The 22645-nt window shown below is 46.7% G+C and overlaps 1 protein-coding gene across 1 annotated transcript in view; it reads right to left on the bottom strand.

Moving 5' to 3' along the window:
* CSMD2 (CUB and Sushi multiple domains 2) overlaps window positions 1-22645 on the bottom strand; it is a 278621-nt gene that overhangs the window by 199856 nt on the left and 56120 nt on the right. The window contains exon 5 of the mRNA XM_058856609.1: window positions 3039-3233. Within this exon, the coding sequence (XP_058712592.1) occupies window positions 3039-3233 (195 nt within the window). The remainder of the gene's footprint in view (window positions 1-3038; window positions 3234-22645) is intronic.

Here is a 22645-nt window from a genome sequence, read left to right as displayed (position 1 = left end):
CCAACTTCCATTAGAAAATGAAATAACACTTACAAATCCATTTAATAAACTTCCCAATGGCCACCACCAATAAGGGAATTTTAACAGAATTACATCTACACAGGCCACAAAGATCTCTTCGCTCTCAGGGCAAGTTAAATTTATTAAATATATTTATTCTCCTTCAGGCAAGAGCTCTGGAATCATCCTTTTCCCTGCAGAAAAAAGGGAAAACCTTTTTGATAGGAAGCAAATCCTTTCGCCCTTTGCTCCAAGAGAAACCTGTGTCCCCAGTTTATCAGCCAAGCACAACTGGGACACTCCTGGGAGCCCAGAGATGTCTTCAAAGCCACCCTCTGCAGCCTGGCTTTGCTGCTTGCTTTTTTCCTGGAACAGGGTTTAAATGTTCCAGGAGAACATTTCTCCTGGAAAAAAAAACGTTTCAAGTGCAACTTCCGAGGCAAAGTCTTGAAGGATCAGGAATCAGGACCAAATCCATCAGAAAAGTGGCTGCCTCCAGGAAGCAGCAGGCACAGCTCCACCAGAGCAGCTGAAAAGCACATTTTGTGCTGCCCTTGGAACCATTCCCTGGATTTTCCTCCTTCCTGGGGCTGCCCAGGTGCCACCAGCCCCAGTGCTGGACTCCAGACTGGAAGGGCAGCACTGAAATCCAACATGAGTTTGGCAGCTCAGGATGGAAATGCAAAACTGGGCTTTTCCTCCAGCTGGAGAGGGGATCTCAGGAATGGAAATGATGCCAACCCTCAGCTGGGGTGAGGATTAATCCCTCCCTTCCTCCCCAGGGTCTCCTCCACAAATGCTGAATGGAGCTGGCCAAGGAGAAGACTCTGGGAAATGCTGGCAGAGGGAGCTGCTCCATCCAAGCAGGGAACTCCCTTTTCTCCCAATAAGGTGCTGCTTTGCTCGTTCTCAAAATGGAATTTCAGGGAATTTCAGCTTTAGAGTGTCCAGAGGAGGGCCAGGAATGGTGAAGGGGCAGGAGGGGCAGCTGAGGGCACTTAGGGTGCTCAGCTGGAGAGGAGGAGATCAAGCGCAGAGCTCAGAGGGGCTGCAGACCCTCCTGATGGAATATTAGGATGGATTTAGGGAAAGGTTCTTCCCCCAGAGGGAACAGGAACTTTCCCAAGGCTGCCAGAGCTCCAGGAGAGCATGGACACTGCTCTCAAGGTTGGATTTTGGGGTGTCTGTGCAGGGCCAGAAGCTGGAATCAATGATCCTTCTTCATCCCTTGATTCTTGGAGTATTTTCACCTCCAGTGAAACTCAAAAAAGAAAATTAAAGAATAAAGAAAGTATTATAAAAGTGACAAAGACTGTCCTAATTTGAAGGATAAGCAGAGAAAAGTATCATAACTGATCATAAAAAACCACCAGGGATAAGCAGCCTGATAAGTCACTGAGTGCCTCCTCACACTCCCTAAATGCTCCTGGCCCCAAACCAGCAGGGAAGTGCCCAAAAAAAACCCCCACTGGGAGGCACAACACATCTCTGTGCCGAGCATTAAAAACATCCCAAGCAAACAGAATTTGCTCACTTTAAACTCCAGCTCCACGGCCCAGCTTTGAGGGGCTGATTGATTGCACAGGCAGAGTCAATGAAAAGAATCAATAGGAGATGCTCTGCTGAAGTACACAAGAAATGGAGGGGAAAAGACTTCAAGAGCAGCAGCAAATGTTTCTGGTAGAACAACACAGACATTTGTGTATTTACAGACGCTCCAGCCCCCGTGGGAGCACAATTAGCAAGGCACTCTCTGGACTGATAAAGGAATTTGAAGTTTCCCTGCCCCTAAAGTGGCAAGAAGTTGGTTTTTGTTTTCAGTCCCCTACAGCATCCCCGAGCCAGGAAACCTCCCAGCCCTGCACAGATGGACAATCACCCTGGGATGTGCCAGGAGAGGAAATCTGGTGCTGGAAAGCAGAAATGTCCCATTTCCAGTGTCTGAGCTGGAAAACCTGCAGTTTTTGGTAGGTGATTGATCTTTTGGATAATCATGGAATCATGATTGGTTTGGGTTGGGAAGGAGCTTAAGGATCATCTCATTTCACCCCATTCCATGGGCAGGGGCACCTCCCACTATCCCAGGTGCTCCAACCTGGCCTTGGACACGTCCAGGATCCAGGGGCCACCACAGCTTCTCCAGGAAATCAATCCCAACACCTCACCATCTTCAGAGGGAGGAATTTCCTCCTATATTTCATCTAAACCTACTCTCTTTCCATTTAAAGCCATCTCCCCTTGCCCTGTCACTTGTAAAATTGGGGTTTTCCCCACTTTAGACCAAGAAACTGCAGCTAAAGCAGCTGGGCCACATTGCCAACACTCCAAGCCCTTCACAACCTTCCCATTATCCCCCCAAACCCCTGGCAGCCTTGAGGAACCCATTAAAAAAGATTATCCACAACCCAAAACCATCAAGCACACCACCTTCACTTTCCCCCTTTAGGGCTGGATTTTTAAGGGTCAGTTCTTAAGGGTCGGTTTTTAAGGCCTGGTTTTTAAGGGTTGGTTTTTAAGATTTTGTTTTAAGGGTTGGTTTTTAAGGACTGGTTTTAGGGGTTGGTTTTAAGGGTTGGTTTTTAAGGGATGGTTTTTAAGGGTTGGTTTTTTTAAGATTTGGTTTTAAGGGTTGGTTTTTAAGGGTTGGTTTTAGGGGTTGGTTTTAAGGGCTGGTTTTTAAGGACTGGTTTTTAAGGGTTGGTTTTAAGGGTTGGTTTTTAAGGACTGGTTTTAGGGGTTGGTTTTTAAGGACTGGTTTTTAAGGGTTGGGTTTTAGGGGCTGGTTTTAGGGGTTGGTTTTAAGGGTCAGTTTTTAAGGACTGGTTTTAGGGGCTGGTTTTAGGGGGTGATTTTAAGGGTTGGTTTTTAAGGACTGGTTTTAAGGGTTGGTTTTTAAGGACTGGTTTTTAAGGGTTGGTTTTTTTAAGATTTGGTTTTAAGGGTTGGTTTCTAAGGGTTGGTTTTTAAGCCTTTCAAACCAAGCCCAACACCCCACCCCAAAGATCAGAGCAAGCCCCATTTGGAGGGGATGTGGTTACCTCTGCAGACAGGGAGAGGGAAATCCCAGGAGGCTCCGTGTCCCGAGCTGGCCTGGCAGGTGAGCAGGGCGTGGCCCTCCAGGAAGAAGCCGGGGTTGCAGCTGTACCTGACCCTGTCCCCGATGCTGAAGGTGGTCCCTTGCTGGACCCCGTTCCGCAGCCGCCCCGGGTTCCCGCACGTGTGGCTGGGCAGGGCTGCAAGGAAAGCAGGGCCTGGTTAGGGACAGGGAATTGGCACAGGTAAATCCTCAGTTAAAACAGAAAAATCATCATTGAAAACAGAATAATCCACTCCAGCAACATCCAGACTTACCTGGTGTTGTACCAGAACTCATCAGGCCCCTCGCAGTCAACATTTAAATATCATTTCTACCAAATATCCAGATGAAGAAGGAAAAATCCCTCCCCAAGCTGCTGAGTCAACAAGATCCTCTCCTTCTTGATCAGTCTGAGCAATTTCTGAACCACAGGAAGGAATTTAAGGATCAGGCTGTGGTAGGTGCTTGATCTTCTGGATAATCATGGAATGCTTTGGGTGGGAAGGGATTTAAGGATCATCTCATTCCGCCCCATCCCATGGGCAGGGCACTTTCCATGATCCCAGCTTGCTCCAGCCTGGCCTTGGACAATTCCAGGGATCCAGGGGCAGCCACAGCTTCTCTGGGAAATCCATCCCAGCCCTCACAGGGAGGAATTTCTTCCTAGCTACTAAACCTCTTCCCCACACCACCATTTTTATATAACTTGATTGCATTCACTTATTTAGCTTGAGTTGATTAAATCCAGTGATCACATTTTTCAACAGGCCACAGTCCCTGCAATGCAAGCAGGGTTGTTTAACACCTTAAATCCACCCAAAACCCAGCAAAACTGATTTCCTGGAAAAAAAAACAAAAACAAAAACAAAAAACATGAAATGTTTCAGTTCACCAGGATTTATAATTCCCAGTGTTTAATCCAGATTTCACACACTTGCATCAAACCAGACTCAAACACAGCTGGACCCAGCTGCACTTAAGGCAAAACAGAGCTCAACAAAATCAGGGGAAATGTGGGATACTCCAATCTAAGATGGGAAAGCTGCAGCTGTAATGCCAATAAACCCTCAGGCAGTGCCTCTGCACAGCACTTCCAGGGAATTTAAATAAATCCCCCAGGTTTCCATGAGCCACTCCAAAAGGAGATCGACTCCAATCACGATAAAAGGCTGATAAAAAACCCAAGCAAAGACAACCAGGCCTAAAAATGACTTCATCAAATTGAAATCAGGCCCTTGTGCAGCATCTCCAGCGATGGCTCCTTCTCATCAGGGCTGGGAGAGCAGGGGAGGGCCCTGTGCACACTCAGGGATGGAAAAGGAGTTTGTCAGGGATGGATTTCCACAAGCAGAGTTTTGCTCTGCAGCCTTGGCAAGGCAAAGGAGAGAGGAAAAGGAAAATGATGCCCTGGCACACACAGAAATATAAAACCCAGCCAGAGCTGGAGCTGGGGAAATGGGACATAAATCCCCAGTCCTGAGGCAAATCCTGCCATGGGCAGTGCTTGGGGAGCAGGAGGATACTCTGGAATGAAGGGTTAATCCCAAATGGGTTAATCCCAAATGGACACAGGAGCAGTTCCCTGCTCCCAGGGAGACCACCCGGTCTTGTGGTGAACCCAGTCCTGGAAATTCTGCAATTAAACATCACCTGGAATGGGATTTATGTTAATGGCACCTTCAGATCCACTCCTGAGCTGCTTCAATCACTTTCTGGGTTTTTCTGCTGTGCCCCTGAGCTCTGCTCACACCTGAGTGTCCCAAAGCTCAGTTTTGGGGGATTTTCAGGAGGGTTTTGCTGTCCCCCTGATCTCTGGTCACACCTAAGTGTCCCCAAGCCCAGTTTTAGGGTTTTTCAGCTGCCCCTCTGGTCACACATGAGTGTCCCCAAGCCCAGCCCAGGGTTCCAGCCACCCCCAGCCCCTCCCTGCACAGCAGCAGGGGCAGATCCCAGCTCCTGACACCATTTCTTCCCCTCAAAGCCATTATTTACATCCTCCCTCAAAGCCCCTGGAGCTGGGAAGTTCCACCTGGAAATATTCCTGTCTGGGCAGGTTCTGGGAGCAGAGGCTGCTGTCAAATCCAGACGGGTGGAAAAGCAGCCCAGAAGTAACATTTCATTTTCTGTAGTGATACTCAAACCCCCAATTTAATTAAATTACCAATGTCACTTTTTTTTTTTTTTAAATGAACCCATTCCTGCTTTTATGCTTCCATCCTTTAAAATTAATGAGTAGAACAACGCTATAAATAAAAATCCATCATTTTTAAAAGTCAATCTCTACCACGAGCTGCTCTCTACTTAATGAACTGTAAAGAATCAGACAACCCTGACCTGCATGGGATCTTAAAATCAGACTTGGAAAACGGATCTCAGATTAAAATTCTGCTTCACTGGGCTCCCTGCACATGTCAGATCTTGCTCCAGGAGGGGAGGCACAGCAGCTTTTGGGGGGAGCAGCATTAACTCCCCCCCACTGCCCTGGGTCACTGAAGAGAACCTGGAGTTTTTAAATCACCCAAGTGCAGGAGACAAAGAGATCTTCAAATTCCTGCTCATGGAGAGAGAAAAATGATTCCAGAGGCTGGCCAGGTGAGGGCTCACTCCAGGTGCAGAACCTGTGCCCAGGGAATCTCTGATTCCCCCATCCATGAAGGGCCCAAGGCTGGGTTGGAAAGGACTTGAAGCGGTCTGGGACAGTGGATGTGTCCCTGTCCCTGTCCCTGTCCCTGTCCCTGTCCCTGTCCCTGTCCCTGTCCCTGTCCCTGTCCCTGTCCCTGTCCCTGCCAGGGATGGGATGGGATGGGATCAGCTTTAGGTCCCTTCCCACCCAAACCAGTCTGGGATCCACGTGGGCAGCCCCAAAGGAGCCCTGCTGAAATCTCCGTTCCCCTGAGAGGGAAGGAGCAGAGTGCAGGGACACAGCACTCTGGAATTCACACAATTCCAGCCTCCTTAGGGCTGGAAACAGCCCCCAGACCCCCAATTCCACCCCTCACCACTGAACCATGTCCTCAACACCACTTCCACACTTTTCCCAGCGCTTCCAGGGTTGCTGACTCCGCTCCCAAGCCTTCCCCAGGCCTGGCCAAGACTTCTAGTGAGGAATTTTTTTAATATCAAACCCAAACATGCCCTTGAGGCCCTTTCCTTTTGTCCTGCCACTTGTCACCTGGAGGAGAGTATGGCACCTCCTGGAAGGAGTGTGGAGAGGGCCAAGGTTCTCCCTGAGCCTTCTTTCCTCCTCTGATGCTCCAGAACCTTCCCCAGCTCTATCCAACCTGAGAATCCCACACCAGATGCAGAGGGGTCCAAGGTTCTGGGATGTCCTTGGAGCCCCTGACTGTCCCCAGGCCCTCAGATCCCTGCTGAGTGACTCCCTGAGCTGCTGCAGCCACTGCTTCCATGGATTTGGATTCTGCTCCAACACACCTGAGCAGAGATATAATATAATATAATATAATATAATATGATATGATATGATATGATATGATATGATATGATATAATATAATATAATATAATATAATATAATATAATATAATATAATATAATATAATATAATATAATATAATATAATATAACATAACATAACATAATACAATATAATACAATATAATACAATACATATAGTTAATATAATATAAATTATATTTGGTGTTTATTAAGTATATAATATTAATGATAGTAATTGTTTGCATTGTATGATATTATATATTACATAATTCTATTCTATTCTATCCTATTGTTATGTCATATTTTATTATATTATACTCTATTATATTATACTATTGCTCATCCTTGGCTGCCTCCACCAGCCAGAGCCCTGATTGCTGCAGGGATTAATAGAACTGGATTATTTACCTCAGATGTCACCCAGAATAATGTTATTAAAGCTCTGTCTTCCCCATTTACCAATTCCCCTGCAGATTAGGAGCAGGGATTCCCCCTCCCCCCCAAGAAAAGCTTTGTTCCCAGCTATCAAGGGAATATTTCCCAGTGCTTGTACAGAAATGAAGGAGCAGATTTGTGGAGATGAAGGGAAGGTCCTGTTACTCATTTTGTTGCTGAGTCTGTTCCTTCCCAGGATGAGGTGAGAGCAGTTTATTCTGTTTGTCTGGATGAGAACAGCTGCCAAAGGCTGATCTGTTTTTAGGACAGAGGAAAGGCACTGGGATGATGGTGGTGCAGCAGCACCTGCACTGTCCCAGGGCTCCTGGGCTCTGGACACCGCCCTGCCAAGGGCAGCCAGCACAGGAAGGAGCCACTCTGAGGTGTTGGAGGCCAGCCCAGACACAGCAGGAGCAGAGCAGAACCTCCCCAGAGCTCTCACAGCTGTCACACCAGCACCTGAGGCACAAGGGGCACCCTCAGCAAGAATCCATCACATGCCAGGGCATGGAGAACAGGCAGGGATAAACCCACTGAACCCACAGCTTTCCCACTTCCTGCAGATTTCCATCATTCCCCAAAGCCACTCAGCCTTCAGAAAGGAACCTGCTGGGCACAGAGCAACCTCTGCCCAGCTGCACATCCTCCACAGCTCTGCTTTCTTCCTTTTCTCTTCCCTTTCACTCTGGGCCCCTTCAGTCCCATCCTCTGGAACCTCATGAACTCCTGGGATTTGTGTCTCACCCTCCATTCTATGGGAGGTGTCCCTGCCCACTGGGGGTGGAAAACAAAGAGCTTTAAGGTCCCTTCCGACCCAAACCCCTCCACAATCCTGACATTTTACCCTGAGAGAAGCATGCAGGACCCTCCTTCATCCACACTTTGATCCTTTTCCTCCTGGGGTCAGACCTGTGAGTACCAGAGCAGATCTGACTCCCAGATTTCACTGGGTGTCGCCTAAAATTAACTGAACTTGAAATGGAATCTGGAGATTTGAGACATTTCCATCACTCATTCCCAGAGCTGCAGCAGAGCTCCCAGAACTGCTGACCTGCACCAGCAGCCTCAGCCCACCCACTGATTTTCATTTTTTACCTCCCTTTCTCCCTGCTCCTTTCAACTGAGCTGCTCCAGAGCTCCCAGAACTGCTGATCTACACCAGAATCTTCCTCCCATCCACCTTTAGCTCCTGCATTTGTTTCTTTCCGCTCCTTTTAACCAGCCTGCTCCCAACTTTCCTCATCCCAGGGTGGCTCCACTGCGAGTTTTCAACATCAGGAGCTTTCACAACCTGGTGCTCATCAAGCTGTGCCTCCTTGTTCCAGTTCATTCGAAATTAATTAGGAGTTTTTAAGTCATTAGATGTGACTCAACGCATCCTTGGCCAGAGTCCCACCATCACAGCGCATTCAGCCTAATTACATCAGCCTCTCCCAAGCCCCCAAAGCTCTCATTGTCAGCAGGGAAAGAAAAGGGGGGAAAAAAAACTAAAGAGATGCTCCTCTCTTTGCTCACCATCAGCTTCTTGACCTATTCTAGGAGACTTTCACACAAAACCCAAATCCATCCTCTCCCCCCTGAGGAGAAACCTTCCCTATTCCAATTAATCTCCAGCTCCATTTTCTCTGTTGATATTGCTGGAATATGAAAGAAGCCCGAGGTTTAGGGCGTGCAGCTCCTCTATTACCCTATTTACATAGCTAAAAGCAGCTTTTTTATGGCTTGAATTACTCGGGCTGGTTTACGACAGAGATTTCCATGCTATCATTGTTCTAACCTTGAAATCTTATCAAGGAGTGCAACTTTGATGATATGAGGCTGTACATCACATCTCTGCATTCCCAACTCATCTTCATCCCTAATAAAAGAGGAAGGAAGGCGAGGCAGGCCCTGCCAGAGCAGCAATAATTTATAAATCCCATGGAACGACGCTGCACGGAGCACACAAAAATAACAAAATCATTGACCTCAAGCACTTGGTTCAGCCAGCGCTGCACACATGGCTCCAAATTAATCCCCACTCTGATTTTTAATTTTTTTTTTAACCCTTTGTGTTTTCTTGCCTTTCCTGGATTTTTGGAGGGGTTGGAAGTAAAGATATCCATGGGAATCAACAGGAGAGCCAGGGCAGGGAGATATTCTCTTAATGAGACAGCTTGCACTGGGTCCTAGAAATTCAAGGGAAAAAACAGATTTTTTAAGGAGAATATCCCTAAGATTTCCATCACAATTCAGAAATTAAGTGGACAGCTGTGGAGGACACGGGGAGTGGAGAGGGATCCACACAGACCCATTTCCTCCCACTCTGCATCCATAACTTCTGGGCCAGGTACCACAGGGATACTCCAGTCTGAGATTTTTCAGCAGTGTTTTAGAGCAATCTCCTTCAGTTCAGAAGAGTTTTAATCTTCACAAGAACTGTCCAGAATGTGCTACAGCAAAGGAAATAAATGGGATCGTTTTCATTTCATTTTATCCATTTTCTTTCGTGCCATGATTTGTTTCCAGTACAGCCAGAGATAAAGCTAAATGGAAACTACTTTTTTCCCCCTCCAATATTTCTCTGTTCACTAAAAACCAGCCAGAAAGTTACTTTTGGATAATAGCAACCAAAATGGTTCATCATCCATCTTGTTTGTGGGAGTAGTTCTGGGGCTTTTTGGTTGGAATTTTTTTTCTTTTTGGAAACTCGGTTTCAGTTTTCAATTTCCCTTTCTGAAATGTGCCTCGGCAACCTCAGTGCAACTTCCAAGGATATCCCACAGGCTTGGAGAGGATGAGCTTGGATTTGATTAAATCATCACGCTGCAGAAATAGCAGAAGATGGGAGGCATGAGAGCAGTGAGTGAGATCAGGGGAATTCAGGAACAACCGATCCCACGTGTGTGCGGGATGTGGGGAGCACCCGCAGCAGCTCCTCTGCCACTCCTCGTTTACACTTCCAAATAAATGCCAGCACTGGCTGAGCACAGCAGAGAAAGCCTGGCTGGAATGAAGATACAAATCCCAGGATCATGGAATGGTTTGGATTGGGAGAGAATTTAAAGCTCATCCCATTCCACCCCTGCCATGGGGACAGCATCCACTGTCCCAGGCTGCTCCAAGCCCTGTCCAACCTGGCCTTGGACAATTCCAGGGACCCAGGGGCAGCCACAGCTTCTCTGGGAATTCCATCCCAGCCCTCACAAGGAGGAATTTTTCCCCACTCTCTAATCTAAGTCTCCCCTATGGCAGCTTGAGACCATTCCCTCATGTCTGAGCTCTCCCCCCACGCCCTTGTGGGAAATATGGAAAAGTGGCTCCAGGAACCCCCTGCTGCCCCTGCAGAACAACCTCACCCTGGCAGAACAACCTCACCCTGGCAGAACAACCTCACCCTGGCAGATCTCTGCTGCCCCTGCAGAACAACCTCACCCTGGCAGATCTCAGGGTCCTCGGCCACCACCCCACCCTGGGATGCACCAGGATCCTCTTTAGGAATGTGTTTATCCCCCTGAACACGCTCCAGCTTCCCAGTGCCACAACACTTGAACGAGGCTTAATTTAAAGGAGGTTTGAAGTGTTTTGCTGAGCAGGAATGGCTTTAAGTGTGTGTTTAAAGGCTCTGCTGAACTGGATTTAACAGCTGCAGAGTGACTCGAAAATCCTTCCACATGGAGAAGGGTGCTTCTCCCCGAGCCCAGGTTTAACCATCCCATGGTGCCAGGAAAATCCATCCACAAACACCAGAGGTTTGTGTCCAAAAAGGAGCCAGAGAAGTCCTGGAACTTTACTGGATAAAGGGAGAGGCCATGGGGCATTTCCCATGGGGTCTCTCAAATTTTTGGGGGATGCAGCCTCCTTTTTATCCCAATTTCCCAGCTGCGTTTCCCTCTCTCTTTCCACATTGGCTGAGGCACTTGAGAGGCACAGACTTCCCAAACTGACTAATACAGACCCCCTTCTAATGTGTACCCCCCTTTTCTTTCTTTTCCTTGTGTCTCTTTTTTCTTCCCCCCTTCTAAATCCAGGGATTTAGCACAGTTTGAGTGTCCGTGTCAATTAGTGGAACTCCTATGGAATTTATGGTTATTCCCACTGCTTCTTTCATCACTCCATATCTGAACTTTCCTACCATCAGGCCCTCAGTCTGGCTGTAAAACCAAGACACCTTCCCATTGCTTTCAGTGGCAAACACAAAGTGCAGCACGAGAGCCCAGCCCCGAGCAGCAGCAGCAGCATCAGGAGAGCAGAGCAGGCACCAAACCCATGCCTTGAGCTGCAGCTCTCACATTTTCCACACTCTGCACAGCACTGGGACATAACTCTGAATTTCATATAGAGTGCTAGCGAGTTCTCCTCACAGTTCAGTCAGACAAAACAATCCTTTTCCAGCCCCAGAACCAAGGACATCACTTCAGGCCCGAAAAGTAAAATCAGCAGCAAATTGAGGAGAGCAAACTGGGAGGATGGGACTTTGTGGATGCTAATTGCAGAAAGAAGGGAAAAGAGCCTGTGTGAAACAGAGTCACAGGCTCCTCATTCTGGCCTGAGAAAGAATCCAAACAGTCCTTGGTAAAGGACAACAATCTTTGCAGGTGGTGTTTAGGAAAACAGTGAAGGAGTGGTGTTCCAATTAACCAGTGATGATGATATGGTGCTTTAATGAGCAATGAGAGTTTTACCTCTCGGACTTTCTCGAACCTGTCTATAAAAGATCAGGAATAATAAACTTTGCTCTCCTGTTCAACACACAAGAGAGTCTGTGTCGTTCTTCTGGCTGTTCCCAATGGAGTGACAGGACTTCATCACCTGAAGCTGAATTGGACAATAAACCCCAAAACTTACAGAGTGTGAAAACTTGTGACTCAGAGTCCATCTTGGGCCAGGCTCAAGGTGTTTCCTTTGAAGGTCTTTTAATAAATCCCTCCTTTATTCCTTTAAGTCTGTCCAGCCTGTGCTCCAGGTGAGCCTCTCAAGGCACCAAGTGAGAGCAGAGCTGCAGCTGCAGCTGCCAGGGCACACGAGGGCTCTGGGTCCATCCTGCACATCAGGCTCCACGTGGAATCAGTGGGAGATCCCCCTGCTCAGTGTGAACTGATCCCACACAGACACTGGGTGCCAGTGTTGGTCTGCTCTGCTCCTCGCTGGAGAGCGGCCCTGGCCACGGAACACTCTTTGTTCTGGGGGAAAAAAGCCACTTCCAACTTTAGAGGCCACATTGTTCGTGTGCTCACTGACCTCTGGCTGCTGGCTCCTCACCCAGGATCAGGGGCTGCAGCCAGCTCCATGTGTTTGAATCAATCCTGCACCACCAGACAGCATTCCTGGGATTTCCATTCTGCACCACCAGACAGCATTCCTGGCATTTCCATCCTGCACCACCAGACAGCATTCCTGGGATTTCCATCCTGCACCACCAGACAGCATTCCTGGGATTTCCATCCTGCACCACCAGACAGCATTCCTGGCATTTCCATCCTGCACCACCAGACAGCATTCCTGGGATTTCCATCCTGCACCACCAGACAGCATTCCTGGGATTTCCATCCTGCACCACCAGACAGCATTCCTGGGATTTCCATCCTGCATCACCAGACAGCATTCCTGGGATTTCCATCCTGCACCACCAGACAGCATTCCTGGGATTTCCATCCTGCACCACCAGACAGCATTCCTGGGATTTCCATCCTGCACCACCAGACAGCATTCCTGGGATTTCCATCCTGCACCACCAGACAGCATTCCTGGGATTTCCATCCTGCACCACCAGACAGCATTCCTGGCATTTCCATCCTGCACCACCAGACAGCATTCCTGGGATTTCCATCCCTCCCCTGGAACAGGCAGGGCTGCGAGGGCAGGGCTGGGGACACTGCCATGCTCCAGCTGTCACCTGTGTGTCCCCACAGCATCACACACTGCTCAGCCTTCCCTCTCCCAGCCCTCACTCCCAGCTTCCAGAAGCCTTTGGAAGCGCAGGTGGGGATTTCACAGCACGTTCCTGCTCCCCTTTCTTCCCAAGTGAGGAGACTGAGTCAGTTCAGCTCCACTGAGGTTAAACCATGAATAATGCACTGCCTCGGAGCTGGGGCCAGAAGGCCCCGGAATTCACAGCTTCCACTTGTTTCAGCTCCTCTCAGACTCAATAAGGTCTGCCTCACACCCACAAATAAACAGGAATAAACTTGTTTGTTTTCATTTTCCAACTGCCTTCAGAATTTATCCCTTCTTGTTGAGCCCCTCTCACAGTTTATCTTTCTCTGCTCCTTCTTTGGGAAGCCTGGCTACCCAAAACCACCAGATACTCAATATTTTGTAGAAAAGGCTTCCCAGGACATCAACCTCCCAGAGCAGGACGTGAAGCAGTGAGTGAGAGCACAGAGTTTGTGGGAAGTGCCCTTGAAAAGAGGGAAAAATGAAATATTACACCACTGATATCAAAATATGACACCAGTTTATAGCAAAAGCCAAAGGAGGTTGAGCTGGCAGCACAGCCACCTCACATCAACACCCAGGAATCAAAACCATCCTGAGGATGGTGCCACAAACAGCCCACGGAGCTGCCACAGCAATTTTGGTCACCACCTGCCTCCAGCTCTGCAGACTCATTATTAATTTGTGGTCATAACTGATGGGAAAAAAAACCCCAAACCTCCAGATGGTAATTTTATCCCCTTCACTGCAAACACAGCTCAAGTGATCCAATTATGTCATAAAAACACGCCCAGGGCTCAGCACAAGCAGTGTTTGGGAAGGGCTCACCTCTTTTAGCCCCACGTGGAATCTCCCCAGTGCCTGAATTTATTCAGGGACAAGAATTGATCCTGATTTCAGGAACCTTACTCTGATTTCTGTGGCTCAGGTAGACAGATCCCCACTAGAAGTTATACAACCCAGCCTTGGCAGACCTTCAGTTTGGGGGAAGAAACTTAAAAACGTGTATCCAACTACAAAGTACTGTGTAACACACTTCTTACAGGAGCTCTGCTCCAGAATTGCAAAGGCAGAGCTTCAAAATTCTTTTCAAGCATCAAAATATAACTTTGGACTTGAACTCGCTCAACCAACCTGGCTCCCTTTCCCTGCCTTTGGGATTCAAGTGCTCACCAGTCCTGGAAATAGCAGAATATTCCTTCAGTAGATGAGCTGTCACCAGGCATCCCAACTGTTCCTATTTAAAATAGAATCAGGCTCTGGGGCTCAGGCCTGCCCTGTCTTTTCTTTCATAATCTCAACCTATTTAATGGAGAGTTAAAAGATAATTACACAAGCCAAGTTGAGGCTGGCAGTGCAGGGGAGAGAAGAAATGACCACAGGACTAATCAAACGAGGAAAAGACAAAAATCCCCTAATTGGAGGGTTCAGAGTGGACACAGCAGCAGCAGAAGGAAGCAGCTTCCCAAAGAGCCCACATCACCAATGGGATTTTGAAGGTCCATCAAGCAGAGATGCCCTGATGGGGTGACAATGAACCCTCCTGCTCCGAGGAACATCCTCCCATGCTCCTGTGCCCCTGGAACAGAACATCCCCAGCTCCCAGATCCTGTTCCAGTGCAGGAACAGGCACCCTGCGAGCCCTGGGTGAGGCTCCTCACCTGCAGGGAGCATCCTGAGCCCTGGGGAGGCAGAGGGGACTCTGCTGTCACTGCTGAGGACACGGGTGTCACTCACACCTCCTCAGCCAGGACCGAGGTGTTCTGGATGATTCCCAATCCCCCTGCAGGGACATTTGCCTCCTGCCTGCCACTTCTCATCGCCTTCGGAGCCCTCTGCACTGACAGAGGGGTTTGGGAAATGTCCAAACCCCACCAGGCTGCCAGGAACCTTCCCAGGATGGAAAACCTGAGAGCTGGGAGTGCTCTCCCAAAACCCTTCCCAAAATTCAGGAATGCAGGGAAACCTGGAGAGACACCAACCACTCAAGGAGTGCTCCCATCCCTCCCTTTTACTCAAAAACCACCTCGTATTCCCTCCCCTCTCTCTTCACTCAAAGCTGGGTGTCTATCCCAAAACACTCATTTGGAATAGATGTTCCAAACAGCTCCAGGAGACCTTAAATACCCCAGGAATTCGTGCAGGGAGATGTTACAAATGAAAAAATCTATATATCTATACTGCAAGGCATCTACTGTACAAACATTGTCATGGAAACAGGACTCGGATCTGCTTTAAAGGACACGGAGCAAGTGGGAAGAGAAAGGGCTGGACTGAACCCAAAAACCCCCAGACACCTCAAGGTCTCACAAATGGCCTGAACCTTCTTCCACTCTGGGGCAAACCATGGCTTAAATTTCCTATCACTGAGCTGAAAGCTGAAGGTTTGACTTGGATCTGAGAAAAACCTTCTCAAAGGGGCATAAATGTAAAGACAAAAATACCATGTTCAGTTCCAACATGGAGGAAAAAAAAGGAGAATTTCACTGACAGTCCAACAGAAACAGCTCAAAATAATTCCCATTCCCACTTCCATCCAAATTTTCCAAATCCCGATTTAGCTGGTATTTTAATTACTCTGTTTGTAAGCAACACAAGCCTGCCCTCTCTAAGGGCAAAGATTCAAACCCTACTGAAATTTTGGGAGAGCAGGAGGAGCTGCCACTGGCACCCCTCAGCCCTCCACCCCCTGTGCAGATGTTCCAGCTGCCAAGAGGAAGGAGAAGGAACAAAATCTCTTTATTCTACAATGTCCCCTTCACCTGCCTACCACAGAGCAGGACAATTCTCAGCTTCAGCCCATAAATTCATGCCTTGAATATTTGATATTCAAAATCCACCAAATCGTGGTCAAACCACTGTGACCCCTCCAGATCTCCCAAAGCAGAGCAGGGGGGAAGTTCAGCCCCTTCCAAGGCTCACAGTGGGAGGAAGGATTACCACAGCCAGCCCTGTGATGTGGGATTTAATGTGGAAAGAGTAAAATCTCTGCTCTGGGGAGCTCTGCAGCAGAGGGGACATGAGAGGAGGGCAGAGAAGAGCCTGAGGGGCAGCTCTGATCTCTGCTCCCTGTGACAGGAGCCAGGGAATGGCTGGAGCTGGGCCATTCCTAGGTTGGATTTAGGGAAAGGTTCCTGCCCCAGAGGGTGCTGAAGTCAGGTTTTATTGAAATCAGCTTTGATTGAAACCAGGTTTTACTAAAATCAAGTTTTGCTGACCAGGCTCCCCAGGGAATGGGAACATTCCCAAGGCTCCCAAGAGCTCCAGGAATGTTTGGACACCACTCCCAGGGATGCACAGGGATTTGGGAGTGTCTGTGCAGGGCCAGGAGCTGCACTGGATCATGTTTCACCCCTTCCAGCTCAGGACATTCCATGGCTCTGTGATACAGAGCCAAACCAGGTATTTTTAGCCCAAACCCTTCCATGAGCTGCTCATCCTCTCACTGCTTCTTTCCATTGATTACATTTTTAATCATGCCCAAACAAGTGAGCTATTAAATCAATTCCAAAGCAGCAGAGCCAGTGGGGCTGAGGTGAGGAGAAGATGAGAGCAGGAGCAGAGAAAACATTCCCATCCTCACGCAGCACAAAGCAACACCTGGACTCAGCAGCCAGGATTAGGGAGATCTCTCCCTCCCAGCTCCTACTGCCATCCTGAAAGATTTCCAGGCCATGATTTACTCGATGAAAGTTCCAGGCATCCCACAAAGGAGGGAAGGAGTTACATAAGGAATCCTTTCCTAATGAACTCCCCACTGCAAAATCTCTGGAGCCTTTTGTCCATTGGACACCTGGAGCTCTGTCCCAGGCAGCTCCAGCATTGGAAAATGTCTGGGAATGAGAAACTCCTCCCAGCTGGGACCACGGGGAAGGTGCTGAGCTGTTTCCATCACTCACAGGAAGAAAAAATGGAAAAACTTTTGTGGAGTTTAAAGACATCCACTCACTTGCTCCTGGGAACACTGGGAGGTTTGGCTGAAATCAGGTTTGACTGAACCCAGGTTTTAGTGAAGTCAGGTTTTACTGAAATCAGGTTTTGTTGAAATGAGGTGTGACTGGAATCAGTTTTGATTAGATTCAGGTTCTACTGAAGTCAGGTTTTACTGAAACCAGTTTTTACTAAAATCAGGTTTTACTCAAGTCAGGTTTTACTGAAACCAGTTTTTATTGAAGTCAGGTTTTACTGAAACCAGTTTTTATCGAAATCAGGTTTTATTGAAACCAGTTTTTAATAAAATCAGATTTTACTGAAGCAGATTTTACTGAAACCAGTTTTTATTGAAATCAGGTTTTACTGAAACCAGTTTTTATTGAAGTCAGGTTTTACTGAAACCAGTTTTTAATAAAATCAGATTTTACTGAAACCAGTTTTTACTAAAATCAGATTTTACTGAAGCAGGTTTTACTGAAATCAGGTTTTACTGAAACCAGTTTTTATTGAAATCAGGTTTTACTGAAACCAGTTTTTATTGAAGTCAGTTTTTACTGAAATCAGGTTTTACTGAAATCAGGTTTGACTGCAGTCAGTAAAACCAGGGCTTTCCTGAAATCCCAGCCAGAGGGAAAGGAGCACCACACATCAGAACACCACAAAATTGTCCTTCCCAACTCCAGCAGGCAATTCCCACTGGGAGAAAAGCTGTGGCTTCCTCCTGAGCCTCAGTTTTTGGGAAGGCAGTCCCTGCTTATCCAGGCTGGGAATCTGTTCAGCATCAGCTCTCAGGGGATTTCTGCTGAGAGAGTCTTCACTTGGGGCAGAAATGCCATAAAAATTGTTTTGTCAGGAGCTGCAGGCCCAGAATTCCATAAAAATTGGGCTGTCAGGAGCTGTAGAGCCCAGAAATGCTATAAAAGTCCAGGTGGCCAGGAGTTGCAAGCCCAGAATTCCACAAAAGAAGGGGTTTTAGGGGCTGCAGACTCAGAACTGTATAAAAATCAGGGTTTTAGGAGCTGCACAGGCCAGAATTCCATAAAACTCAGGGTGCCAGGGGCTGCAGAGCCCAGGGAAGCCATAAAAGTTTGGCTGCCAGAGGCTACAAGCCCAGAATTCCATAAAAATAGGGATGTCAGGAGCTGCAGTATGCAGAATTCCATGAAAAATGGGGTTGTCAGGAGCTACAGGCCCAGAATTGCATAAAAATAGGGGTGTGAGGGGCTGCAGGCCCAAAAATGCTCTAAATACCTGTGTGTTAGGGGCTGCAGGCCCAGAATTCCATAAAAATCGGAGTGCTAGGGGCTACAGGCTCAGAATTTCATAAAAATTGGGGTTTCAGGAGCAACAGAGCCCAGAATTCCATAAAAATAGAGAATTCAGGGGCTGCAGAGACCAGAATTCCATAAAAATCAGAGTGTCAGGCGCTGCACAACCTGGACAGGCTCAACACACCAACCTGACACTTCTCCAAGCTCCCAAAACTTTCTGTTCCCATCTGATTTCTCCATAAAAAACTCAGGATATTCCTCCTCTGATCCCAGCCACTCTGCTTCCAGCACTGCCCCTGGAATTTCCAGTGGGAATTTCAGGGCTCCAATTGCTGCTCACACAAATTGCTCCGGGGCTTTGTTGTGCTCTGCTCCATTGCCCTTGCAGCAGAACATGGATTTTTTTCCTGTAAAATATCCAAATTCCAGCTGCTTTGGCCCACTGAGGATCCGCTCATGCGGAATTACAAACGTGGAACAAGGAATTTGACTTCCAGGAAGTTTTTTTTTCCTGCTGAATTCCTTCCTTAGCAGCCACCAGCTCCTGAGGACAAAAAATACCATTCTTGAAACAACAGGAGAGGATACTGGGAGATGGTTTGGGATAAAAACACCAGGACTTGCTTGGGAATTCCCAACAAAACACAATTAATGGGATTGTTGTAGGGAACAAGTAGATTTTTTTCTTTTCCTCCCATTCTATGCTCCTGATTTATAGGATGATGATTTATAGGTTGCATTGAGGAGCGGGATAAAAACAATATTCATTATTCCAAGGTTATTTTAAGTGGGAAAAAAGATTCCTCTGGTTTGGTTTATAGCATTAAATCTATAAATATATATAAAAATACAAGAACATGTCTGGAATATGAATTCCAGGACAGTCTGGGACCTGAGTCTCTGTCCAGGACACTCTGAAAAAACAAAAATCCAACAATTTCTGACACAGCCTGTGGAACAAACTGCTCCTGTTTCTCTGGATAATTTTGGAATCACCTCTCTGTCAGTTCCATTAGGATTTTGGAGACTCCTGGGCTTCAAATCCTGTTTGTTTCCCTCACACTGAGCAGGGTTTATGTAATTTTTGATATGAAAGGAGAACTCCACACCGAACTCCAGGTCCTGGTAAATCCAGGATGGCTCCAATGCCCATCTCAGCCATTCCTGAGCTCCAGCCAAGCCCTACAAACCAGCACTAAAGGGATTAAGTCTGCAGGAGGAGAAAATTCACAGAATTCAATGACACAGCACTGGGGGGGAAAAAAAAATTCCAGCAGCAAAACCAACTCTGAAAGGGATGGAGGGGTTGGGAAGAGGCTGAACCAGGAGATGTTCCCAAATCCAGGGGAAAAATGGACATGGATTTGCACAGGTGGGACACCCAGCCATGGGAAAAACTGCCAGAATGAAGTAAAAATGGGGAGGAAAACAAGAGGAAAGAAATATTCCTGCAAATTTGCTTCCTCCACAAGGCCAGGGCAAAACAAGCAGGGAATTTGTGTTCCTCAGACAAGGAGATGGAATTTCCACACACTCAGCTCCACCAGGGCCCAGAGGAAAGTCACAGACCCTGAAGCCAAAAATTCCAATAAATTTCAGATGCTCCACAGTAATAAATACGTAATCTAAGGACAAATTCTTCCTAAAATCCACCAGGGAGAAATAAAAAGGACAAACTGCTCTGGAATCAGTTTTGGGCTCTGAATGGGTTACTTGGAACCCATTCCTACATGCTTTTTTTACCCATCCTCTTTCTTTCCCCTCAGCTTTTGTGCAAAGCTGAAAATATCCAGCCATGCCACGCCGCCTGTTTATGGAATAACACCGGAGCTGCCAAATTCCCACCCTCCATTCTCCACTGCTCATTCCCAGCGATGGAGGCCACGATTCCCAGGCAGAAATGTGCATTTCTATCCCTCTCTTCTTTGGCACCAGGATCTATTTTGAATTGAACGAGCTCATGTTTTTCCCCCTCAGGCTGGAATGCATTTCAGGCATTTTATGGGATTTGTTCGGATCACAAATGGATGTGAAGTCTGATCCAGCAGAATAGAAACACCTGGATTTACATACATTAATATATGTATTTAATACATTCATATATGGGGCTAGTAAGTTTATTTTATTGGCATATGCATTTATTTAATATATTAATGGGCATTTAATATGTTAATATATGCAGTTTATATACTTCTTATCTGTAAAGATGATAAATACATTAATACATTTGCTAAATGTATTTTAAAAACACCTCTCAGATTGTTTCTGACCAGAGGGTGGGACTGGGCACAGGGAATTTCCTGGGGAATATTCCAGGAGTCCTGTGCAGGTGGATTCACATTTTTCCCCCTTTTTTTTTCCCCAGGAACACAAAGCCAGGTGAGTTTGTGTGTCCAGGGATGGATGAACAAGTGAGGAAAATGTGAAATCCTCAGGAAAAGCTTTTCCCTGGGATTTGTTGGTTGCTTGGGTTTTTTCCTTGTTTTCTCCCTTTTTTCCACGGCAGAGGAGGGTTCTTTCCTTTCTGCCTGTCACACCTCAGGCTGGCAGCACAATTTGAGCTGGAAATGCCAAAATTCACCTTCCAGAGCGGCCTTGGTGAGGGGGTTTTGCTGGGAATTGTTGGGAACATGGAAAACCCACAGGACACCAATCATCTTTACTTAATCCCTATTAAATGGCCCCAGAATCCTGCCTTGGGAAACGATCAGGGTGGAATTCCACTCCTCCCATCTTCTGGAAGCCCAAACTAAAACCCAACAGGAGGAATTTTATGGCAGAGCCAATAAAAATTTCCACTTAAAGGAAATTAATGCCTTAAGTAACACATTTGAGTCCCCGTGTCTTGCATAAATTAAAGGTCATGCACTCAACTCTCCCAAACTCAATTATTTCTCGCCTAATGAAGTTTATATAGCACATTAAATGGGCAAATCAAACTGAAACCATCCCTCTTGACCAGCTGGAGTTGGAAAAATGATGAACAACGACGTTCACTGCCCAGAAAATAAAAATATTTCCAAAAATCCTCATTTTCCCTGAGAGCTGATGGCCCCTGATTTGCTGTTGGAAGGTTCAGGATACTCCAAATTCCCTTTCAGGAGAGGCTCAATTTTTTCTCTTTCAAGTGGGCATCGTTCCTATCAGCCCTCCACATCTGCTAATTAAGCACTCTTCAGTAATTAAAGTTCTTGCAGTAAAAAAAAATTAAGAATTAGGAGGAGATCATTAGGGATTAAACACTCCCAGCACAAAGGGGAATGTGGAAAAGCCAATTTGCAGGAACAGACTGGGACCTGTTGCAGTTTTCTGCACAAAACTGGGAAGGGAACGGTGTTTGCATGAAATTTTCCTGCTTTTGATGAGTTTTTCATTTGGTCACTGAAATTATTGGAAGATGAAATAACTGAATAATTATGGGATGTTTAGCTCAGCTTTTCAATTTATTTGGAGTTGTTGAGTTTCCTGTTATTTTAGACTGGATTCGACCAGCACCAATAGCAAAAAAATGTCATTTCCAAGGTGTGGAAAATAATAGTAGTAGTAGTAGTAGTAGTAATAATAATAATAATAATAATAATAATAATAATAATAATAATAATAATAATAATAATATTAGTAATGGAGAATTAATTCTCAAAAATTGCAGAGTTCCTGTTCATGTTTGGAATTCCCTGATTTGTCTTCTAATCCCAGCCAGGGGTAAGGAGGGTTTGGGTCACTTTGTCTTCCAAATCAACTGAAATCCTGTTGGGTCTGAAAATCTGAATTGTGGGCTTTGAAAACCTCATTGTGGGCTTTGGAAACCTGAATTCTGGGCTTTGGGAACCTGAATTCTGGGCTTTGGCAGTCTGGACTGTGGGCTTTGAAAATATGAATTCTGTGCTCTAAAAATCTGAATTCTGGGCTTTGGCAATCTGGATTGTGGGCCTTGAAAATTTGAGTTGTGGGCTCTGAAAACCTCAATTCTGTGCTCTAAAAATCTGAATTCTGGGCTTTTAAAATGGGAATTCTGAGTTGTTATTTCCCTGTTGATGTGCTGTGCTCACCACTGGAGCCAGTTCCCCTCTCCTGCATTGAGCTTCTCCCATTTCCTGTCCCAAAATTTGCTGTTTCCTCTGCAAAAAGGGACAGCTAAAGCTGACTTCTCTCGGGGTGTGCTCATCCCTGGCAGGTTAAAACCACCCATCCCATAAATACAGAAAAAGGAGGAGATCAGCAGGAAATAAATGGATGCAGAGGGATCAGCCCAAGGATTGTCCAGCTCCCCTCCTGTCCAGCCACATCCAGAACCCCCAGCTCTGGCAAGTGCTGTCCAAGAAGGGTTTGGACAACAAAGGTGGCATTTTTGGGGTGTCCAGGAGCTGCACTTGGATGATTTGTTGTGGGTGCAACCCAGGATATTTTATGATTCTGCGATTCAAGGACAACGAGCGTTCCGCTGCCAGATGCCACCAAAATGGCCAAATTCAAACACCAAATGGCCAAATTCAAACACCAAAATGGCCAAATTCAAACACCAAATGGCCAAATTCAAACACCAAAATGGCCAAATTCCA

Source organism: Poecile atricapillus, chromosome 24 (assembly GCF_030490865.1).
Source record: "Poecile atricapillus isolate bPoeAtr1 chromosome 24, bPoeAtr1.hap1, whole genome shotgun sequence".
Classification (NCBI taxonomy): domain Eukaryota; kingdom Metazoa; phylum Chordata; class Aves; order Passeriformes; family Paridae; genus Poecile; species Poecile atricapillus.
This window is presented reverse-complemented; position numbering and strand designations above follow the sequence as displayed.